This window comes from Crotalus tigris, unplaced genomic scaffold (genome assembly GCF_016545835.1).
Source record: "Crotalus tigris isolate CLP2741 ecotype Arizona unplaced genomic scaffold, ASM1654583v1 scf7180000017863.408763, whole genome shotgun sequence".
Taxonomy (NCBI): domain Eukaryota; kingdom Metazoa; phylum Chordata; class Lepidosauria; order Squamata; family Viperidae; genus Crotalus; species Crotalus tigris.
The window spans coordinates 224,952-243,575 of record NW_024096684.1 but is presented as its reverse complement, the minus strand read 5'-3'; the positions used below and the strand labels follow the sequence as shown (position 1 = coordinate 243,575).

Here is an 18,624-nt window from a genome sequence, read left to right as displayed (position 1 = left end):
TACAATTTGGGGAAAGAAGGATGGGGGCAGGACAATGCAAACCTGGTGAAGAAGAGCTGAAAAATGCGCCACCTGCTGAGATTTCAGTGGCTCCCATTGCTCTTTCCGCACATCAGAAAGCAGGACCTGCAGAGGGGGAGAAGGAGAGGTTTTAAAAATTCCTATGAAATTTCAATCAATCTTAAGACACTGTGGTCCTCTGTAACATATAATAAACAAACCATGAAACGGCTTATTCCCTGTAACACATAAATATAGCTGTAGATTTTATTGGCGTTAATTTATTGCAGTATAAAAACTAATTACATGAAACAATAATGATCAAAGGCATTAAAAAACCACTGCCCAGTGATAAATTATCTGGCCTATATTGCATTTAATAATACTTACAAGTTTTGATAATCGTATACTAGACTTTTGTCTGGTTTGGGGACCGATATTGCTTGTTTTTGCCACAAGAAAATTGGCATTTACAGTAAATGACAAATCCTGTTTTATTTGTAGAATATTTACCAAGTGAACATTTTATCAATATTACGTACTAAGCTTTTTCCTTCTTTGAATGTTTTTATGTCCCAAGATGGAAATATTCAGACCATTGATTCAGCAGGACAAATAAGTCACTATATTAATTGGTGGTTTTTATGAATACAGTATTTAATTCCATCACTTTAATTTGGAAGAAAAAAGAGATCCAGAGTCCTGGATCAGGCTCCTAATCCAAACTGTAGCTTTGCATCCCTACTTATAATTAGCTCTTGAAAACTCGGTTTATAGGCTATATAACATGTTGATCTACGTCAGCCTTCTCAAATCAGGCACCTTCCAGACATATTGGGATGCAGTTCCCAAAATTACCACACAAAGCAGAGATGATCAGTGAATGCACAAATTGCTAAATATTACGCTCCTCTGTATTGATTCAGATAGTCCTTGGTTAATAATGGTAATTAGGACAGGAGTTTCTGTTGCTAAGCAATGCAGTTGTAAAATTCAATGTCATGTGATCACATCCCTTAGCCACAGCAATCCTAGCAGCCCCCATTGCTGTCATTAAGCGGATCACTCTCGGTTGTTAGGTGATGTCCCATCTCATCCAAGCCAATTCCAGCTTGGGCCCTCAAGCCCCAAGCCTTAGTAAGCTACAGTAAGACTGTCTCCTCTTGAATTTCTCCCATCTCCCTATTTCTCCATCTCTCTCTTTTTGGTCATCCTGCTTAGTGGCACTCTAGATGAGGGCAGGGGCTAAGAGGCTTAGTGCTGAAGCAGAGCTAGTCTCAGCCTGCTGCTGCCAACTGGAGACCTCTACATGAGCCTCAGCATTGCTGGCGCTGCCATCGCAAAGAGTGCTGCCCCAGCTTCATGATGCAGAGCCGAGCCGCTCCAGTGCCAACCCTAGCCTTAACTTCAGCTGCCCTGCACTCTGCCAGCCCTGTCACCCCCAGTTGACCTTTGCTATCTTCTTCCAGCCTCCCTTCTAGAAGTGTCCTCACTTACTGACCACTTGTTCAGCAGCTGCTCAAAGCTGTGACCGTGCTGAACAAATGTACTTACGATCTGTTCTTGAAGTTCTAGCTATTGTCATACCTTCACAGTCACGGGATCGCAATTCAGGAGCCTGGTAACTGTCTTACACTTACAACGGTTGCGGTGCCCTGTAGTCACTGACAAGCCAGTAAGGAAGGTCGCAAGTCACTCTGGTAATCCCCCATCCTCGGCCTTCCTGTGCATTGCACTGCACGCTCCTTTCCTTGGCTTCCCTACACTTTTGCCTTGCCACATTTGTTAGCCCTTCCAGGTAAATTAGACAGGAAACAACTAGTTCAGGGGTTTTCAAACTTGGCAACTTTAAGACTTGTGGACTTCAACTCCCAGAATTCCTCAGCTAGCTGGCTGAGGAATTCTGGGAGTTGAAGTCCACAAGTCTTAAAGTTGCCAAGTTTGAAGACCCCTGAACTAGATGGACTAATTCTACTTTACTGTAAGGCTAAATTAATAGAATCTTGCAAGTCTGAGGACCCAAATTTTCTGCTGTCACTAAAATAGTCTTTAATTCCCAACCTATTCCTCTTCCATCTTCTGTGTGTTGATGTTCTGATCTTAATCCTATCTCATTCTCTCTGTTCCTGCATTAAAAATTCCTGTGCATCATAACTTCAATGCAGGTTGCAAAATCTGCAGAGGAAAAAAAAGGGAAGGGACTTTGCCCTATTAAATTCTGATTTGGAGCTGTTACACTCTCACCCTCTGAAATAAAGGAGCATCCATAATAAACTGGACTAGAATGAATAGAATGCCAGCCAGTCTTATTCTTTCTTACTTGCACAGATCTGGCATATTTGTTTAAGCTTGGTGCATAAATTAAGTCATAGATTAATAAATGCCCCTGCATTTACAGTTCTGCTAGAGAACAGGGCTTGCTAATAAAAAGTTAGGGCAAAGTTCTCAGTAAGAGTTTTCAGTCACAAATTCTCAGCGAGTGTATAAGCCCCTCACCTTCATGCATTTCTCCCAAAGCACTGAGGCGGGGGGAGATCCCCAGAATTGTGGTAAAATTGAAATTTTTAATGAGCAAGCTAAATTATTACATGCATAGGGCAGTGATGGCGAACCTTTTAGAGACCGAGTGCCCAAATTGCAACCCAAAACCCACTTATGTATCATTGGGTGCTGGGTGGGTGTGGCCCATTGGGTGGGTATGGCCCATTGGGTGGGCATGGCTGCGGTGGTAACGGCAGACTGGATGGGACTAAAAAATTCAATCAATCAATTCCAACTTTGCGAGATCTTTTTTTTCCCCACAAGAAGTTGAAATTGATTGATTGAACTTGTTTTTTTTTTTGCACATGGCAGCAGAGCCCTAAATTGAAAAGGTTTTATAAAACCCAGCTGAAGGCCTAGGACTGGGGCGACGGCTCGCGTGCCCACAGAGAGGCTCTGTGTGCCACCTGTGGCACGCGTGCCATAGGTTCGCCACCACAGGCATAGGGAATATTTTAAATTGCATTAATTACAATTAAAATCGATCTGCCATTTCCCCTCTTTTATTTTTCTATGCCAGACTCACTTTTTGGAGTGCGGCCCATTGCATGCCACTCAAGGATGTCCATGGGAGAAGGAGGTGTAAAAAAAGTGACAACTCTGTGATCAAAGTCCTGCCCTGTTTTAGGGCTTCATATGATTGTGGCTATCAAGATAATTTTTTTAACCCCACCCTCTGGACATCCTTGATGCCATTCAAATATTAGTTTTCTTAAACCATTGTTCTAAATAGTGAGCCAAGTTTATAGGTGCCTAGCAAATGTTTTAAATATTGTTTTGCGTGTGTATGTGTGTGTGTGTTTATTTATTTAATTTATAAGATTTATATGGCTGTCCACTCATTTACAGTGATTCTTGGCACCTTAGAAAAAATAAGTGAATTGTGCTTTTTTTCTAACTTAGGGGTGATATTTTGTATCCTTGGAAAAATATTATTGAAGAATTTTATTTTTTTCACCATGTTTCAAAATTAGTATGTCATTTTTTTTTAATATCAGAAACCTCTTTTTGAAAAGAACAGATACAATTCCATCTAGAGATTTTTTTGCTGTATTTTTAAATATGCTCCAAATTGGCATTCTTGAATTCATTTGCTCTGGTATGAAATTGGAACAAATATATAATTTTCTTTCTATAGAATCTGTACTAAAGTGCTTCCCTGTAGCTCAGTCATGCCCATTTTATTTAGACGATTAGCATCTTTATAAAATACTTTTCTCCAGTTACATGTTCAAATAACTGTGTAATTCATTAAGATATCTGCAAAAAATGTATTTATGCCTTGATTTACACTTTTTGTATAGAGTTACATCAATTTAAAAAGAGTCTCTAAAAGGCTTTTGGTTTGCAACTGCACTTCTAAAAAAAAATTAGACTGATTTTCTCCTATTCAACACAAAATCAATGCAAAATGGAATTGGAACAGAGATTTAAAAATTTATACAATTTCCCATCTTTCTGAAAAATTCAAAAGCTTAAATTTTATAGAAAGTTCATAGCATAAGAACTAATAATTTATTGCAAAGGCAAACTGTGGAAAGTTATTTGTTGCCTTAGAAACCCTTAACTCTGGATTTCCTGCCTTCTCTAGGTGAATCCAACTTTACTTGTAAACATTACATCAGTGTTGTCCTTTGCTCACAATTACTGCAGTGTTTCTTTTTTTAGCTAGGAAAATGCTATTGAAAAGTTTCCCGAGGTCTCAATTTCCCTCCGTCTCTACTAATGCAGAAAAACATTTCCATGCACAAACAAAAAGATTTTTGCCATATTTTCTTTTCCTGCAAAAAGGCTGCCTCCTTGGCAGATATCTTAATGTACCTGAGAGGACTAATTAAAGAAGGAAGTGGTCAAAGTCATTCTTCTTTGTAGACTTCAAAGGTGATCCCTCGCCTTCCTTCTCTTTACATTTTACTGTCTGTCTCTTTGCAGCTGTCAGCTTACCCTGAGAGTTTCATGGCGACAAAGCTGCCTCCTTCTGCTCCATAAAGTGACAGCCCTGGGTTGGTGGAATGCAGGTGTGGGAAAGGGAAAAGACCAAGATGAGCCTGCTAATGATTCCTCTGACACCCCATGCTGGGCTGCTAAAGAAATAAATCTATGCCCACTTCTCTTTGTTTGGACAGATATTCTAGGCTCTGCTGCCTTTCCCTGCTGCAAAGGAGCTGGTTTTTTTTTTTTTTTTTTTTTTTTTTTAAGGCAATGGCTCTATGCTAAAACATGGCATCTTATCCAGGGCTTGAAAACTTTGAGGCTTTAATTAGATACTGAAGTGGAGACACGCAGCACCAAAGGCTTCTATTTTCTTGATAACTTCGATCTGCAAATGCTTCATTCAGTGTTAACTCCATTGTAGCTTAGACTGATTTGAAGAATGGAAGAAGTCAAATGAAAATCTGCCCTCCTGTAGACATCGTATATCTTGCTCCCAGGCTAGCAGAAAATGAGAGTTTTTTCATTTCATCATTATAAATGTTCTAGTATCCAGCTAGTCCTCTTGATTTTTCTGGTTACCTCCAAGTAAACACAATGAAGCTAGATACGGGCTGTGTGTAGGATAAGAAGATTCAGATTTTCCTCCCTGTGTCTTCTAGATATGGATGCAAAAAAGGAAGCAAAACAGCTGTAATTGAAAACCCATTTACCAGTCCCTAAAGTCACACTGCAGAAAAAGTTATCTTGGGAGTAAAAAAAGAGCTACACTGCATATCCCCATGAAACCACTGGAATGTATTAGCCATGATTAACTACAGTCTTTGCTTTTAAGGAAAGGTAACAACCACCATTAGCTAGGATGGTTGTATTTTATTCATACTGAAAAATCTAAAATTCAGTATGCTGTGGATGGCATACTGAACTAAACTAAATAAAGGAGAATTAAATTAGCCTGATGCCCCATCGGCAGTATGTTCTTCTAAACTAATAATTTAAAAACCCAGGCATTTAAAATATTTTCAAACATTATTTCAGATACCATGTTTTTATAAAATAAAGTGCAGTTGAGTTTGTTTAAAAAGATTGAAAGGGAAGATATTGCAAGATTACACAATGCGTTTATACGTCCTATCTAGAAGTGAACATTTGTAATACTATCTCAGTGTAATGCAATGGGATAAACAGTTTTTAAACTACTTCAAGGCAGAAAATATGTAAAAATTGTAGTGTAAGTCCTACAATAAATTTAATTCCATTAAAAAGAAAAACTATCAGTTTATTCCCCAGCATGGTCCAAAGTGGGTGCAGTTTGTATCATTGTCCTACCCACTGTAGTTCTTGCCTTACCTCAGTGTACTAGATGTGACACTTGCTACCAAAAGTTTTGCTTCACAAAATTCCACAAATTACACCATGCAGATTTACTGGATTTCAACTCCCATAGTCTCCGGCTAGCATAGCCAAAGGCCATTAGGACTAGGTATTATAGGAATTGATACAACACATCAGTAAATAGATTGGCTCTGTGGAAAGAAAATATAATACCCAAATCCTTATGACCCTTTTTCACACTGATGACTGTTGCAGAATCCCCGTGGTCAGAGCTCAAAGTTCAGATGCTTGGCAACTGGAATGTATTTATGACAGTTGCAGTGACCTGGGATCATGTGATCAATTTTTGCGACCTTCTGACAAGCAGAGTCAATGAGGAAGCCAGATTCACTTAACAACCATGGTACTAACTTGACAACTAAAGTGATTCATTCAACAACTGCGGCAAGAAAGATCATAAAATGGGGCAAAACTCACTTAACAAATGTCTCACTTAGCAACACGTGAAGTGTTAACACCACTTTACAATGCCTTGGTAAAGCCACACTTGGAATACTACATCCAGTTTTGTTCACCACGATGTAAAAAAGATGTTGAGACTTTAGAAAGAGTACAGAGAAGAGCAACAAAGATGATCAGGGGACTGGAGGCTAAAACATATAAAGAACGGTTGCTGGAATTTGGTATGTCTAGTTTAATGAAGAGAAGGACGAGGGGGGACATGATAGCAGTCTTCCAGTATCTCAGGGGCTGCCTCAAAGAAGAGGGAGTCAAGCTATTTTCCAAAGCACTTGAGGACAGGACAAGAAGCAACGGATGGAAACTAATTAAGGAGAGAAGCAACCTAGAACTAAGGAAAAACTTCCTGACAGTTAGAACAATTAACCAGTGGAACAACCTGCCTCCAGAAGTTGTGAATGCTCCAACACTGGAAGTTTTTAAGAAGAGACTGGACAGCCATTTGTCTGAAATGGTATAGGGTTTCCTGCCTGAGCAGGGGATTGGACTAGATGATCTCCAAGGTCCCTTCCAACATTACTACTACTACTACTACTACTACTACTACTACTATTATTATTATTATATAAATGCTGGGCTCAGTTATAGTCATAAGTCGAGGACTACCTGTATAGTAAACCATTGGTTCCCTTAATGAACCTTACAACATACTACTCTACTGGGCAGGCCCCACTAGCTATATGTTGAGAACTACTTGTATACATAAAATGATTGTCAATAATTAGAACTGCTGAATGAGGGTGAAAATGTTGCATAATGTATCATATAATCTGCCTTGCAGGCTATGTTTTATACTTATGTATAGCTATCTACACAACAGACAGTATAGTTCATTAAGTGCCTCTGTGGACATCCACCCCATTTAGCTATAAGCAATTTAACTTTTCCACCATTTCTATTGTTAGAACTTCAGCATGAATGCTTTCAAAGAGTATCTGGAATGTTTGCTGTGTATTTGAAAGAACTACATTCCTAAATTATTTCTTCTCAATTTCTGTTGTTAACCGTCAACTTAGTTATTAAAAACATATTGTGTAGTTTTGACATATGTCTCATTATTAAAACTTTCTAGCGTTTATGTTCTAATATGGCTTTATCCTAGCCTTTCAAATATTGCAGTCTTATATGAATAATCTCAGGCAACAACTATATTCACATATTAACCTGGAGAATATCTTGAGGCAAAATGAACAAAATCTTGCCTCAGAAACCCTCTGTCCTTTTATTCTTTATAGGAAGTCAGTGATTGAGCCATGTGACTGATGACGATCAGTCAGAGGCCAAAACATGGCAAAATTGAGATAGGAAAGAATTCTGCTTTGAAAGACAAAAATAAAATAAAAAAAATGCTAAATTTAAAGAGGAATAGAAAGGCTATCTAGATTCTAGATAGCAGAACAGAAGGCCACAGAAATCTTTCATTATTGAAATACCGATTTAAACAGAATTCTAATCCGGAAAGAAGTGAAGAAAATGCCCCAAATAATAATTTGTATAATATAATAATATAATTGTTAGCCGACCTTACACATATTTTCAGCGTTCAAAGTCCTTCATGCAACTCTGAATTTGTGATCACAGCAAAATCTCTTTTTGAAAAGTCAAGCGATATTTTATACAGCAGCAGAATGTTAGCTGTCCCAACCTCATTCACCAGCCTTAAGCCAGTTGTTTCAAATGGTAGAAAGGCCTGATTTTTTTCTCTCTTACCTTGGAAAACATTTGCTCCATTTGCTGTTGGCTTTTCATCTTCATTTTCATAGAAGTTGATGGCTGGCAAATATCCACAGACTGCAACAAAAGAGTTGCAGTCTGACATGAAAATTGGTAGGGGGACAATGAATGATTATGTTTTACTCTTATAGAAAACTAGAATAAAATTAATTCACCCAGTAGCAAAGAGATAATTCATTATGAAAAGGTGAAATTGTTTTAACCCCTTCGGCTGAAAAATAATAGTCGAAAAAATGAATAATCTGTTCACAAATAAAACTATTCAGTCTAATTTTATGAGCATTAGAATAAAATATAAGTTTATACAATGCAGTGCACTCCATCAATTTAGTTGTTTCCTATATATTTGTTTCCATAATATTAAAAATTCAAACAACATTAACATAAACTTGTTTAGCCCACTTTCCCTCTTAACCAACCCAACGGAATGGATATTTCAGCCCTTTGGAAAACCTACGCCAAACTAACATAACCATAAATTAGAAAGGAAGAATAAACCAAACAAGATTTCAGGGGGACTCATTATTTCAACACAGTGACACCTGTGAACATTTGCTTCTGTTTCAGGAGAATGTCACAAAAATCAGTATTAAAACAATGTATCGGTATCAAATTTGCAGAAAAGTTACAGTTGTGCAGCTAATTTAATCCAAGCCATTTACACATTTTCATAGTTTAAAATTTGTAATTTGGAAGTCCTAGAAGGAAGTTACTTTGTTAAAAAAACAGCAACATTTGTAAAATGTAAATTAATTAGAAATTGTTTTCCAAACACATTGGTTCACAAATCTAAGGTTCCTATTAAGTCATGAGGTTGCTGCACCCTGATTTTGCCAAAGCAGAACATCTACCACTACAAACATCTGTGTTACAACAAGCTGTTTAGTTTAAGCACAACCCAGCTGAACAAAGAGAGGACAGCATATCACTCTTCCTGAATCTGTGGCACATGTATTTTACACTTCTATTTTACACTTACATTGTAAACAATAAATTTCTGTTCTTCTCTCTCTCTCTCTCTCTCTCTCTCTCCCTCTCTCTCTCCCCCCCCCTCTCACACACACAGAGTTTACAAATAGAACTAAACAAAATGCATCGATTTATTGATTCTAATCCCCAAAAGCGAATATCTAGTAACAGCTCAAACCTGACCTCAAGTATGTTATCTGCAGAATAGAATATACTATCAATAGGAAACTTAAGAATGGTGCAATCAAAGCATGAGATGCCCAAGTTCTAAATCCCCTAAATGAAGATTTCAGTAACAGAAAATGAAAATTATTCTCACAGTTTTTAAAGCAATCTCAACATTTAATAAGGGAAGCAAGACAACCTGAGACAAAGGGTCTCCAAAGTGTGTATTCAATGTTTTTTTTTTTAAAAAAATATAACAATAGCACTTAGACTTATATTCCAGTGCACAGTGCTTTACAGTCCTCTCTAAGCAATTTACAGAGTCGGCATATTGTCCCCCTAACAATCTGGGTCCTCATTTTACTGACCTCGGAAGGATGGAAGGTTGAGTTAACCTTGAGCCGGTGAGGATCGAACTGTTGGCAGTCGGCAGTCAGCAGAATTAGTCTGAAATACTGCATTCTAACCACTGTGCCACCACGGCTCAGATTATGATAAACCAACAGATGAAAAAGTTGGTAAGGCAATGAGGAACAGAGACTTTGGGAACACTCAATAGTGGGAAAATAGGTTGGGAATAAGTATAAAAAGCTGGTGAGCAAAACTGAGTTTCCAGAAATAAAAGGCAATATGAAAAGCAAACTGCAAACTAAGGCCCCAAAGAATCCTTTCAGAGAATGGGAGCAGTGAAGCAATAATATTTTCAGCAGATACAGAAAAGTAGCAGAGATTTGGGACTCGAGGAAGAGCAAGAGATGATATCGGGAGGCACAAGAAAAATAAAAGAAATAAAAGAAAAGGCTCCCCACTAAGCTTAGGAACATATTTTGAAATTTATCAAACTCAGACTGGACTGAACCACAGTTGTGCTTGGTGGAATTCAGGAACACATAAAAAGCTGAAGCCAAGTTTGGAGCTGAAGAAAATCTGAAGCAAAGAATTAAATAAGTAAAAAAAAAAAAAAAAAAACAACCTTAGCCAGATTTTTTTAGGGGCAGGAAGGAAGAATTAAAGTTGAAAAAAGAAAATGGGGATAACAGAATTAAGGGATGAAAGCAAGACAATGAAAGAAAAGTGAACTAGTGGGGCCTGGAGGAAGAAAGAGAGAATGCTCAAAATATTCATGTAAGATCTCACCAGTCTTTTTTTCAGAATGGAAAAACATCTTTACTATGCTTGTATTGCATCTTTCCATTGAAGAATGAAGTTTGTTAGCCAAAGGAACAGTAAACATGTGAAAGCTAATTAACAAACTATTAACATCCCTGTTAAAATATTTTCAAAAAAAAATAATGATCTACACACCCTTCTAAAAACTAAAATAAGCAGAGGTAGCTAAACAGGTTCCTCATAAGAAAGGCAGTTCCCAGGATAGTCCTACCCCAAGCCATTTGCTATTTTAAAAGATTAAGACACCATCTAGGAGAAAACTGAACACCAATGCAGTTTCATTACAGGCGTGTAATCAAGTAATCAAGTCATACTATGCATGAGTGAGCAGCCCTACTACTGCAATTTTTACCCAGCAAAACTTCTGGATACTCTTACTTTTTTTTAATAGCTCACACTGTAGCCTTCTACTATCATGATGGAGCCAAATCATGAATAAATATTGCAAGATCTGATTGATTCACAAATAGGTACATGACTCTGGGGTATGAAATTCTACTATTGTCTCTCTGGTCCTTGGCACCTTCTAAAGATCCTGATTGTTTAGGCTCAAGAAACACATCAGCTCAAGATTGAAACTCAGCTCTTTCAGAAGGAAAAATCCAAACCCAATCTCTACCTTATCTGGATTTACCATGGTTGCAAAATGCATTGCAGCTTATATACAAATCACAATCTGACACTAAATCAACATTCTCGACTTAAAAACATGAAAGAAATGCCAGTGAGTAAGGCAACAGCAATTGCCAGAACAAAACAAATCACACAATATACCTTGAAACACGATTGGGTCTTTTTAAAAAACACTTGTTCTCTGAGCACACGTGGATTGCATTTCCCCAGTAAGATAAACAATGCTTCTAGGTTTGTCTCTCATCCCTTCAGAATCTTTTGAGTGACAGATTTTTGCACTAAGCAGTCAAAGTGTGCCAGCACTGGAGTGAGCGATACTATTGGTGTTAGCTGCAGCATGCTGATACATCCTTGACAACTAGCACATCATTAGTGATACCTTCACAACTAAGGTCAGATGGCACACAAAGAAGTATATCCTTAAGGCAACTGTGTAGAAAACATTTAAGTTCTTTATCATTGGTTCTCTTGAATTGTATATACAGTATGCACACATGTATGTAAGCATGTGTGTGTTTGTGTGTATATACATACATATACATATACGCAAGTCTATATCTGATACAGACTAGTCAATTGAAACCAAACTTCATCTCACAATGTTGCTAGAATCTGTCCATTAGTCCAATTAAGAATTACATTATAGTGAAGATATTAATAGGCACAAGGTAAAACATAACATTTGTCCATATATAGTTTTGTTTACATCTATCACTTTGTCATACAAGCACTATAAAATAAATTTTTAAAAGTTGTCAAGATTCTGCACAGATACCTGAATTAGAGCTAATGTATCGTCTGTTTGCATTAAACTCATAGACCGGGATGATGAATCTCATAATCTAACTCAAATTTACATTTATATTTCGTTTTGAAACTTGTTAGTCTAATTCAATAATTTTCTTGCATTCCTGAGAAATGCTTCTTTATCATACATGGAACCAAATATTCTCTTTTGGGAGTCACATTTGTAAACTAAAATTTGAGTGTTTGCACTAATAATTAACTTGTCTACATAGTTAATTATTGTTATTTGCAAAGCTGGGATTATTTTCTAACTTAGTTTTATCTTAGAATCCTTTTTAGCTAATTGAATCCTTCTCCACCATCACTATCAAACTGTATATCTCTAAGGCGTATCCCAGATTACTATTAACAAATTCAGAAACACATCAAAATTGAGAGTTACTGATTTTGTGAAATGTTAATTATAAATATTGACTGGGTGCTACTGGAAACACATTGTTATACTTCAAACTCTGATCTATTCTGGTAAAATATCCAATTGTATTGGAGCCAATTGATAAATTGGGTTATACTGGATTTCTAGTCTCAAAGGCTCTGCAGAAAAATAGGCTGGGAAAGGCTGAACCAAGAGACAAGATATAGCAAATTATAGCAAAATAGTCATTAAACAATCTTAAAAATGTACGGCTTTTTTTCAAAAAAACGTACCTTAATTCTGAAAAAAGGATATTGGATATGTGTGTTTATCAGGCATATTTTTTGTCATTTCCCTTCTCATCCCATTTCCTTTCCAAAATAAAAAAAAACCCTGCTAACTGGTTTCTTTCTACAATTATGAAATATTATTGAAATACTGTATATAACTACGGTAGCATACAATATGAAATATGTGGAACTATGATCTTTAGTTTGCATTTTTATCCATTTTCTATTATTTGCTCTACTACTTAAAGTTACTTATACAAAAGAAAATAAATCAACTATGTTCGAACTCTGTAAGTATAGTAGATTAATTATCATTAATTCAGAAAAAACATAACTAAAATTGTAAATCTTGGTAGATGAACATATAAAGATGGATCATTAAAAAAAATGCCTCATTTCTCTTAATTATTTCCACCAACGCGTCAATTAGTTTGAAGAGTTTATCTCTCAAATGATAACATGAAATGCATTTGATTTTAGTCCCCAAAAACAGTGGCTATTCAAATGTATGAAAAGGTGCTTTTTCATTCCTCCATTTTATTTCTCTCACATATATGTGAACAATTTCCCTTGATTCACTCTGCCTCACAGTAATAAGGATTCAGCCAAGATATATTTATTTTAGGCCAGGCAAACATGGGTCCATGTGGCCTACCTTTGACTGGGGCGGGATGAAAGGCAAGAAGGGCCTCCTAACGGTTTGGTGACATCTCCACTAATCCTCCCTCCTTTGGGGAACAATTACAGATGTCAACTAGAAGGCATCTACAGGAAAATTTCCAAGGCATATTCTGAAAAGATTTTGCTTTCAAACCCAAAGTAAAGCATTTTGGTATCATTCTGAATGATGAGAGTTCATGGGGTCACCTCAGACTGATGTCCCTGTATATTGACATAAAAAGTGCTTTCCACATGCAGATAGATTAGATACATTTGTCAAAAGGATTAGAACAGGGGTTCCCAACTTCAGCTCATCAACCTCTTCATGAAGTTTCAGATTGTTCAGTGACTCCCAAACATTATATGAAAATAATTTAATAAATGATACTTTAACCAAATATTACTTTGAATAATAATAACAACAACAATAGATAGTCCCATCGACCCATGGGGGTAGATATGGACCACTTTGGAAAACCTTTGGAATAGACAAATATGAAAAATTAAGTCTGCAGTGCATTATATTAATCAAATAGTCATTTAACAATCTATTTACTACTCCTAATTCACCACAGGTGACATGCTTATAAGCACCAGGTGTAGGGGGCATGCAAAAAAGATTCATCGTAAGACTCTGTAGCTGTGCTCCCCAACTCATGCAGATAGCATCAATGAGCTTTTTTTTTTCAATTCAGCCATGAAAATCTTTCATAATTGGCTTAAGACCAATCAAATTGAACGAGTGCCTGAAGAATCTTTCTCTGGTTCATACCTTTCTTTTGCCCTGATCAAAGGCCAAGGGTAGCTTTCTCAAATCTTACCTTGGCCTTATATACAACTGAATACTGTAGCTACAAGGAAGAAAAAGTATTGTTAATTTCTTTCCTATGTAACCTAAAACCTATCACAATCTTCCAAAACTACTGAACCAGGAATAAAAGAGATGATCTAATCTTCTACATCTCTTTTAATGGGTTGATTATTAAAGTGTTGTAATACAAAGAGTATTTTTTCAAGCAAATACTGCAATGTGAAGGAAGTAGAAAAAAGAAGAAAAAAGCAAGATGATAAGAAAAATCTACCATATTTAAATTGTAAAAAACAAAAATATACTGCAGTATTATAAACCATACATTATATCCCCCTTTCTCTTCCATCTGTATCCCCACTATTGGTCATAGTTCAATTATTTGAACTTTACATCAAATATTAGGGATTGTTGTTTGTTTCTATTTAAGTTCTAAAAAGGATATTCCAGATATTTAAATTTGCCTTGCTCTGTGATACAGTATATGAATTGGAGCCATTTTTGCCTGAATTTTCTTTAACTTGGATATATTCTACAATTTTACTCCCAGAATGATATTGTAGGCAATATATCTTTTTTCCAGTATTGTGCTAGGTTTATTCTTGCTATGATCAACATGTATCGTAGTAAATTGTAGTATTTTTCAGTTAGTTTTTCTGGAATTATGCCTAGTAGAAATATCTGTGGTTTCAGTTCACATTTCATTTTTTTTAAAATGGATTCTTTTGATTCACTTCTTTCTAACAGTTTTGAGGGTTTTTTGTATGAACACTACATGCGGTAACATGTTCCTTCTTTGCAAGAGTGGCGAATATCTGAGTTTGGATGTAGAATGAGAGTGAAGATTCCTTGTCTGAGCTTATGGGTTGATTTCCAAACGTTTAGTTTTCAGGCTAGGTAACATCTTCAGCGAAGTTTAGGGGATTTATTTATTTATTTATGAGACTTATATACCGCTTTAAGTGCAAGCACTCTCTAAGTGGTGTACACCAGTAAGCAATATATATATATATTTACATTGCCCCCAACAATCTGGGTCCTCATTTTACCTACCCCGGAAGGATGGAAGGCTGAATCAACCTTAAGCCGGTGAGATTTGAACCGCTGACCTGCTGAACACAGTCAGCTAAAGTGGCCTGCAGTACTGCACTCTAACTGCTGCGCCACCTCGGCTCATGTCAGTGTCAATGTCCTTCTGTTTATATCTCTGCTGAAGATATAAACTGAACTTTAATAATCAACACATTAATAAAGCTGAATTCCACTGAAGATGTTACCTAGCCTAGTAACAAACATTTGGAAATCAACCCACAAGCTCAGAGAACGAACGTTCACCTTCATGTTCCTTCTTTCTTATGACATTTCCAAAGCTTGTTGTTATGTGCTTTATCTATCTTGGCAACTATAGATGGAGGTATATACCATCGATAGAATATTTTATACCTGTATTATGGTTCATCGCACAGTCAGCCATACGTTCAGACTGAATTTGGCATTTTTATTCATCTATCAAGTCCTTCCCAAGAACCTGGGATAGGCAACGTTAATGTTTGATGGTGTATTATTATTATTTATATATTTATTGATATATGCTATTGTTATATCTGTCAAATGCAGAAACTCCCCATCTCACTCATAGAATGATCCTGAGTGGTTCTGTTATTATTTTTATTAATAATTATTGTTTCTGTAATTAAAAGTTATATGTTGACCAACAACTTTTAAATTGTAGCTTGGAGTAAATTTAAGTGATTTTTTTCCCCATAGCTGTTTCCATTGGTTCATTGTAAATTACTGCTCTCAAATTTTGCATCCATTTTATGATACAGTTTTAATTTATTAACTCTCTGTGTCATATTCAGCAACAGTTTATATACGTAAATTAGTAACCATTTCAGGCTCTGTCATATTTCTCAAAGTCTCTCCTCTTTTTTGTAATCACTTTTTATTTTTCCAATTATTTGCAAACACATTAATCATGGTGATTTGACCTTTTTCACTGTAACCTACTAATCATGATTGCTCATAATTTTTTTGTACATAAATCAAATTTGTACAGGTGTATTATTGTCTTTTTCCTGTTCAATTTTCCTCAACATAACTTCACTCTTCACTTAGCATAGATATAATGCTAAATAGGTTCACGGATCAACTTTTTGAAAAGGGCTCATATTCTATGGCTATAAATACCAGCCAATCCTGAGTTTACTATGCTGTCAGAAAATAATTCAGGAGAAATTGATGGAATTCTTAGGTGAGATATAGATTTGTTTTACTTTATATAATGTGATCAAAAAAGAACAAAAGAAATCTCTTATCCAAACAAATCACAAAGTAAATCGCTTACCAAAAAACATTAACAAAGTTAATGTGTCTAAAATGAACAAAACAAACCCCTTCCCTACACAAACCAGATTTTACTAGGTGAAACAAATGCACATACTGAAGGCAAAGTCTGGCATTACATTCTAGAATCTATTTATTTATTTGTTTATTTTTAAAAAATGCAATACCTTAGCACAGTGGTCCTCAAGATTTGTATTATCACGACTGGCTTCCTAAAATGAAAAATGAATTTGAATAATCCCTTCATAAAAATGAAGCAATTGGTGTTAGAGTTGGGCAAGTGATAAATATATCGTATTAATAATGAAAATATAACCCATATCTATATTTATTTATTGGGCTCTTAAACTTCTACACTAATTACTGCTATTATGGCCTTGCCCTGGCGACATGGGCAAAGCCCAAATGAGAATGTCTGCTACAGTATATTCTTATTTTGCCTACAGAAACCTGATCAGGTTAAAAAAGAAAACCCTGTCCAACTATTTGTCTACTGCATTTCTCCATTTGAGCTGTTTGTAATATTAATTAAAACTTTATATTGGGATAGGCCTACTTGTGCTAACAAAATTAAATAAAACTAAACAGTGTATATTATTCCCTTTCACCATTTCTTACTCAGAAACTTAATAATGTATCATTCAGCGTAAGTATTTCAAAAACTATATACTGTGAAAAATCACTGTACAAAACTGGCTTCAGTTTAGATGATACCATCACTCTACTGCAAATTAGTTGCAACAGATGGCATTTCAGAGATATATAAATATGGAGTACTAAGTCAAGAGCAAATGACTCACTGGGTCTTTTTCACAAGAAACATTTTGTGATAGCAATCTTCATTCATCCTTTATTGCAGCTTTCTCTAAGCAGGGAGGTAATAGACTCAATTTATTAGAAGGGACCAGATTAAAGATAGCTGCTCATTGTATGAAACTGAATTAAGTAGTCGAAAAACAATTACGCAACTGTTTTGTTATTGAAAAGTACAAATTTCCTAAAGTAAAACAGAGCATTCAAAAATAAAAAGGTCATAAATAGATTTTTAAAATATACTTACTTTTTTCACCCTGTTGTTTGGAAAGCTTTTAACTTGTTGGAGTGGCTTGATTCCAGTTGAAGTAGAGAAAAGTAAAGATTTAGCAGCAAACACTAGAGATTGAAAACACAAAGCAAATATTGAAGCTCTGATGTAAATAGCATAACTAAATTTAGCAGAAAAAAAATTAGCTGAACATTTCCTATAAAACAACAGTTTTATTACAAATTTCACTAATTGTGTTTTTCAGTGGGACCTAGGAAGCATCCATTTTGTGTCACGCTATCTGCTTTCTGGAAAACCAGATATTAGATTAGCCTCAATCTGCTGACATTTGTGAAGTGTTGAAGACTTAAATGTGCTCCAGGGCTTGGGGCATAGAAGGCTAGGTGGTTCATGGAAGGAGTTTGTTGAGAATTAAGCACTTTCAGGTTGCTTGAATAACAAATCCCCAGAGCTCTTGATCCGCCTCCCACTTCATCCCATGCCCCCTTCACCCAAATTTCTGGCTAGCTGGACTATTTTGTATAGAACTTTAATAGACTTCCAGAAAATGGTTAAATCTATATTTAGAAAGAAACTTAGTAACTAGCATGCTGGAAAAATTGTGAGGGACATTAGGTTATCTCCTTCTCTTTTCATCCAAGTTGTTCTATGGTAGCTATAACCTCCTACCACATAACTAAAAGAAGAAATAGACCCCAAATCTTGTACCGTATATTCCGGCGTATAAGACGACTTTTGAGAGCGTTGAAACAGCCTCCGAACTCGCGGGTCGTCTTATATACCGAGTCGTCTTATATGCCGGAAATAAGGTAGTTTCTGGCATATAAGACGACTTTCTAGGCATGCAACTCGGCGTCAATTGTCTTATATGACGGAAATAAGGTAGTTTCCGGCTTATAAGATGACTTTCTAGGCATGCAACTTGGCGTCGATCGTCTTGCGACCCGGCGTGAACTCGGGGGTCGTCTTATACGCCGGGTCGCCCTATACGCCAGAATATACGGTATATCTCAAATTAGTAGTGTTCAAGGAAATGTTAATGCTGGTGACAAGTCATTCTCTGTAAGCGTTCAAAGAAATAAGCAAAATGATTTTAGAATGTACTGTCTTTATCCAACAAACAAAAATTGTGAAAAAAAAATAAGACCACGTGAAAATGTATTAGCAGAAGCAGCGGAAAGCCTATATTGGATTCACAGGTGGAAAAATCAACAACTGGTACAACTTACCTCTTTTTCTCACTTTAAACTGTCTGGCATGCCAGACTTTTTTTTTTAATAGAAGAAAAATAGGTCTAGTGATTTTCCAAGTAAAA

At 36.2% G+C, this 18,624-nt stretch overlaps 1 protein-coding gene across 6 annotated transcripts in view; it reads right to left on the bottom strand.

Annotated features, from left to right (window-relative positions):
- The window catches only part of LOC120308079, a 53,606-nt gene that overhangs the window by 10,726 nt on the left and 24,256 nt on the right, over positions 1-18,624 (bottom strand). For 4 of the 6 annotated variants that reach the window (XR_005556737.1, XM_039343554.1, XM_039343558.1 and 1 more), the window contains 4 exons: positions 17,325-17,416; positions 16,432-16,476; positions 8,038-8,139; positions 43-126 (listed from right to left, as the gene is read on the bottom strand). Coding sequence is in view for 5 of the 6 variants with exons in the window: in XM_039343554.1 (XP_039199488.1) it covers positions 43-126; positions 8,038-8,139; positions 16,432-16,476; positions 17,325-17,416 (323 nt within the window). In the remaining variant the exon portion in view is untranslated. The remainder of the gene's footprint in view (positions 1-42; positions 127-8,037; positions 8,140-16,431; positions 16,477-17,324; positions 17,417-18,624) is intronic. The other 2 variants (XM_039343555.1, XM_039343557.1) reach the window with 2 other exon arrangements.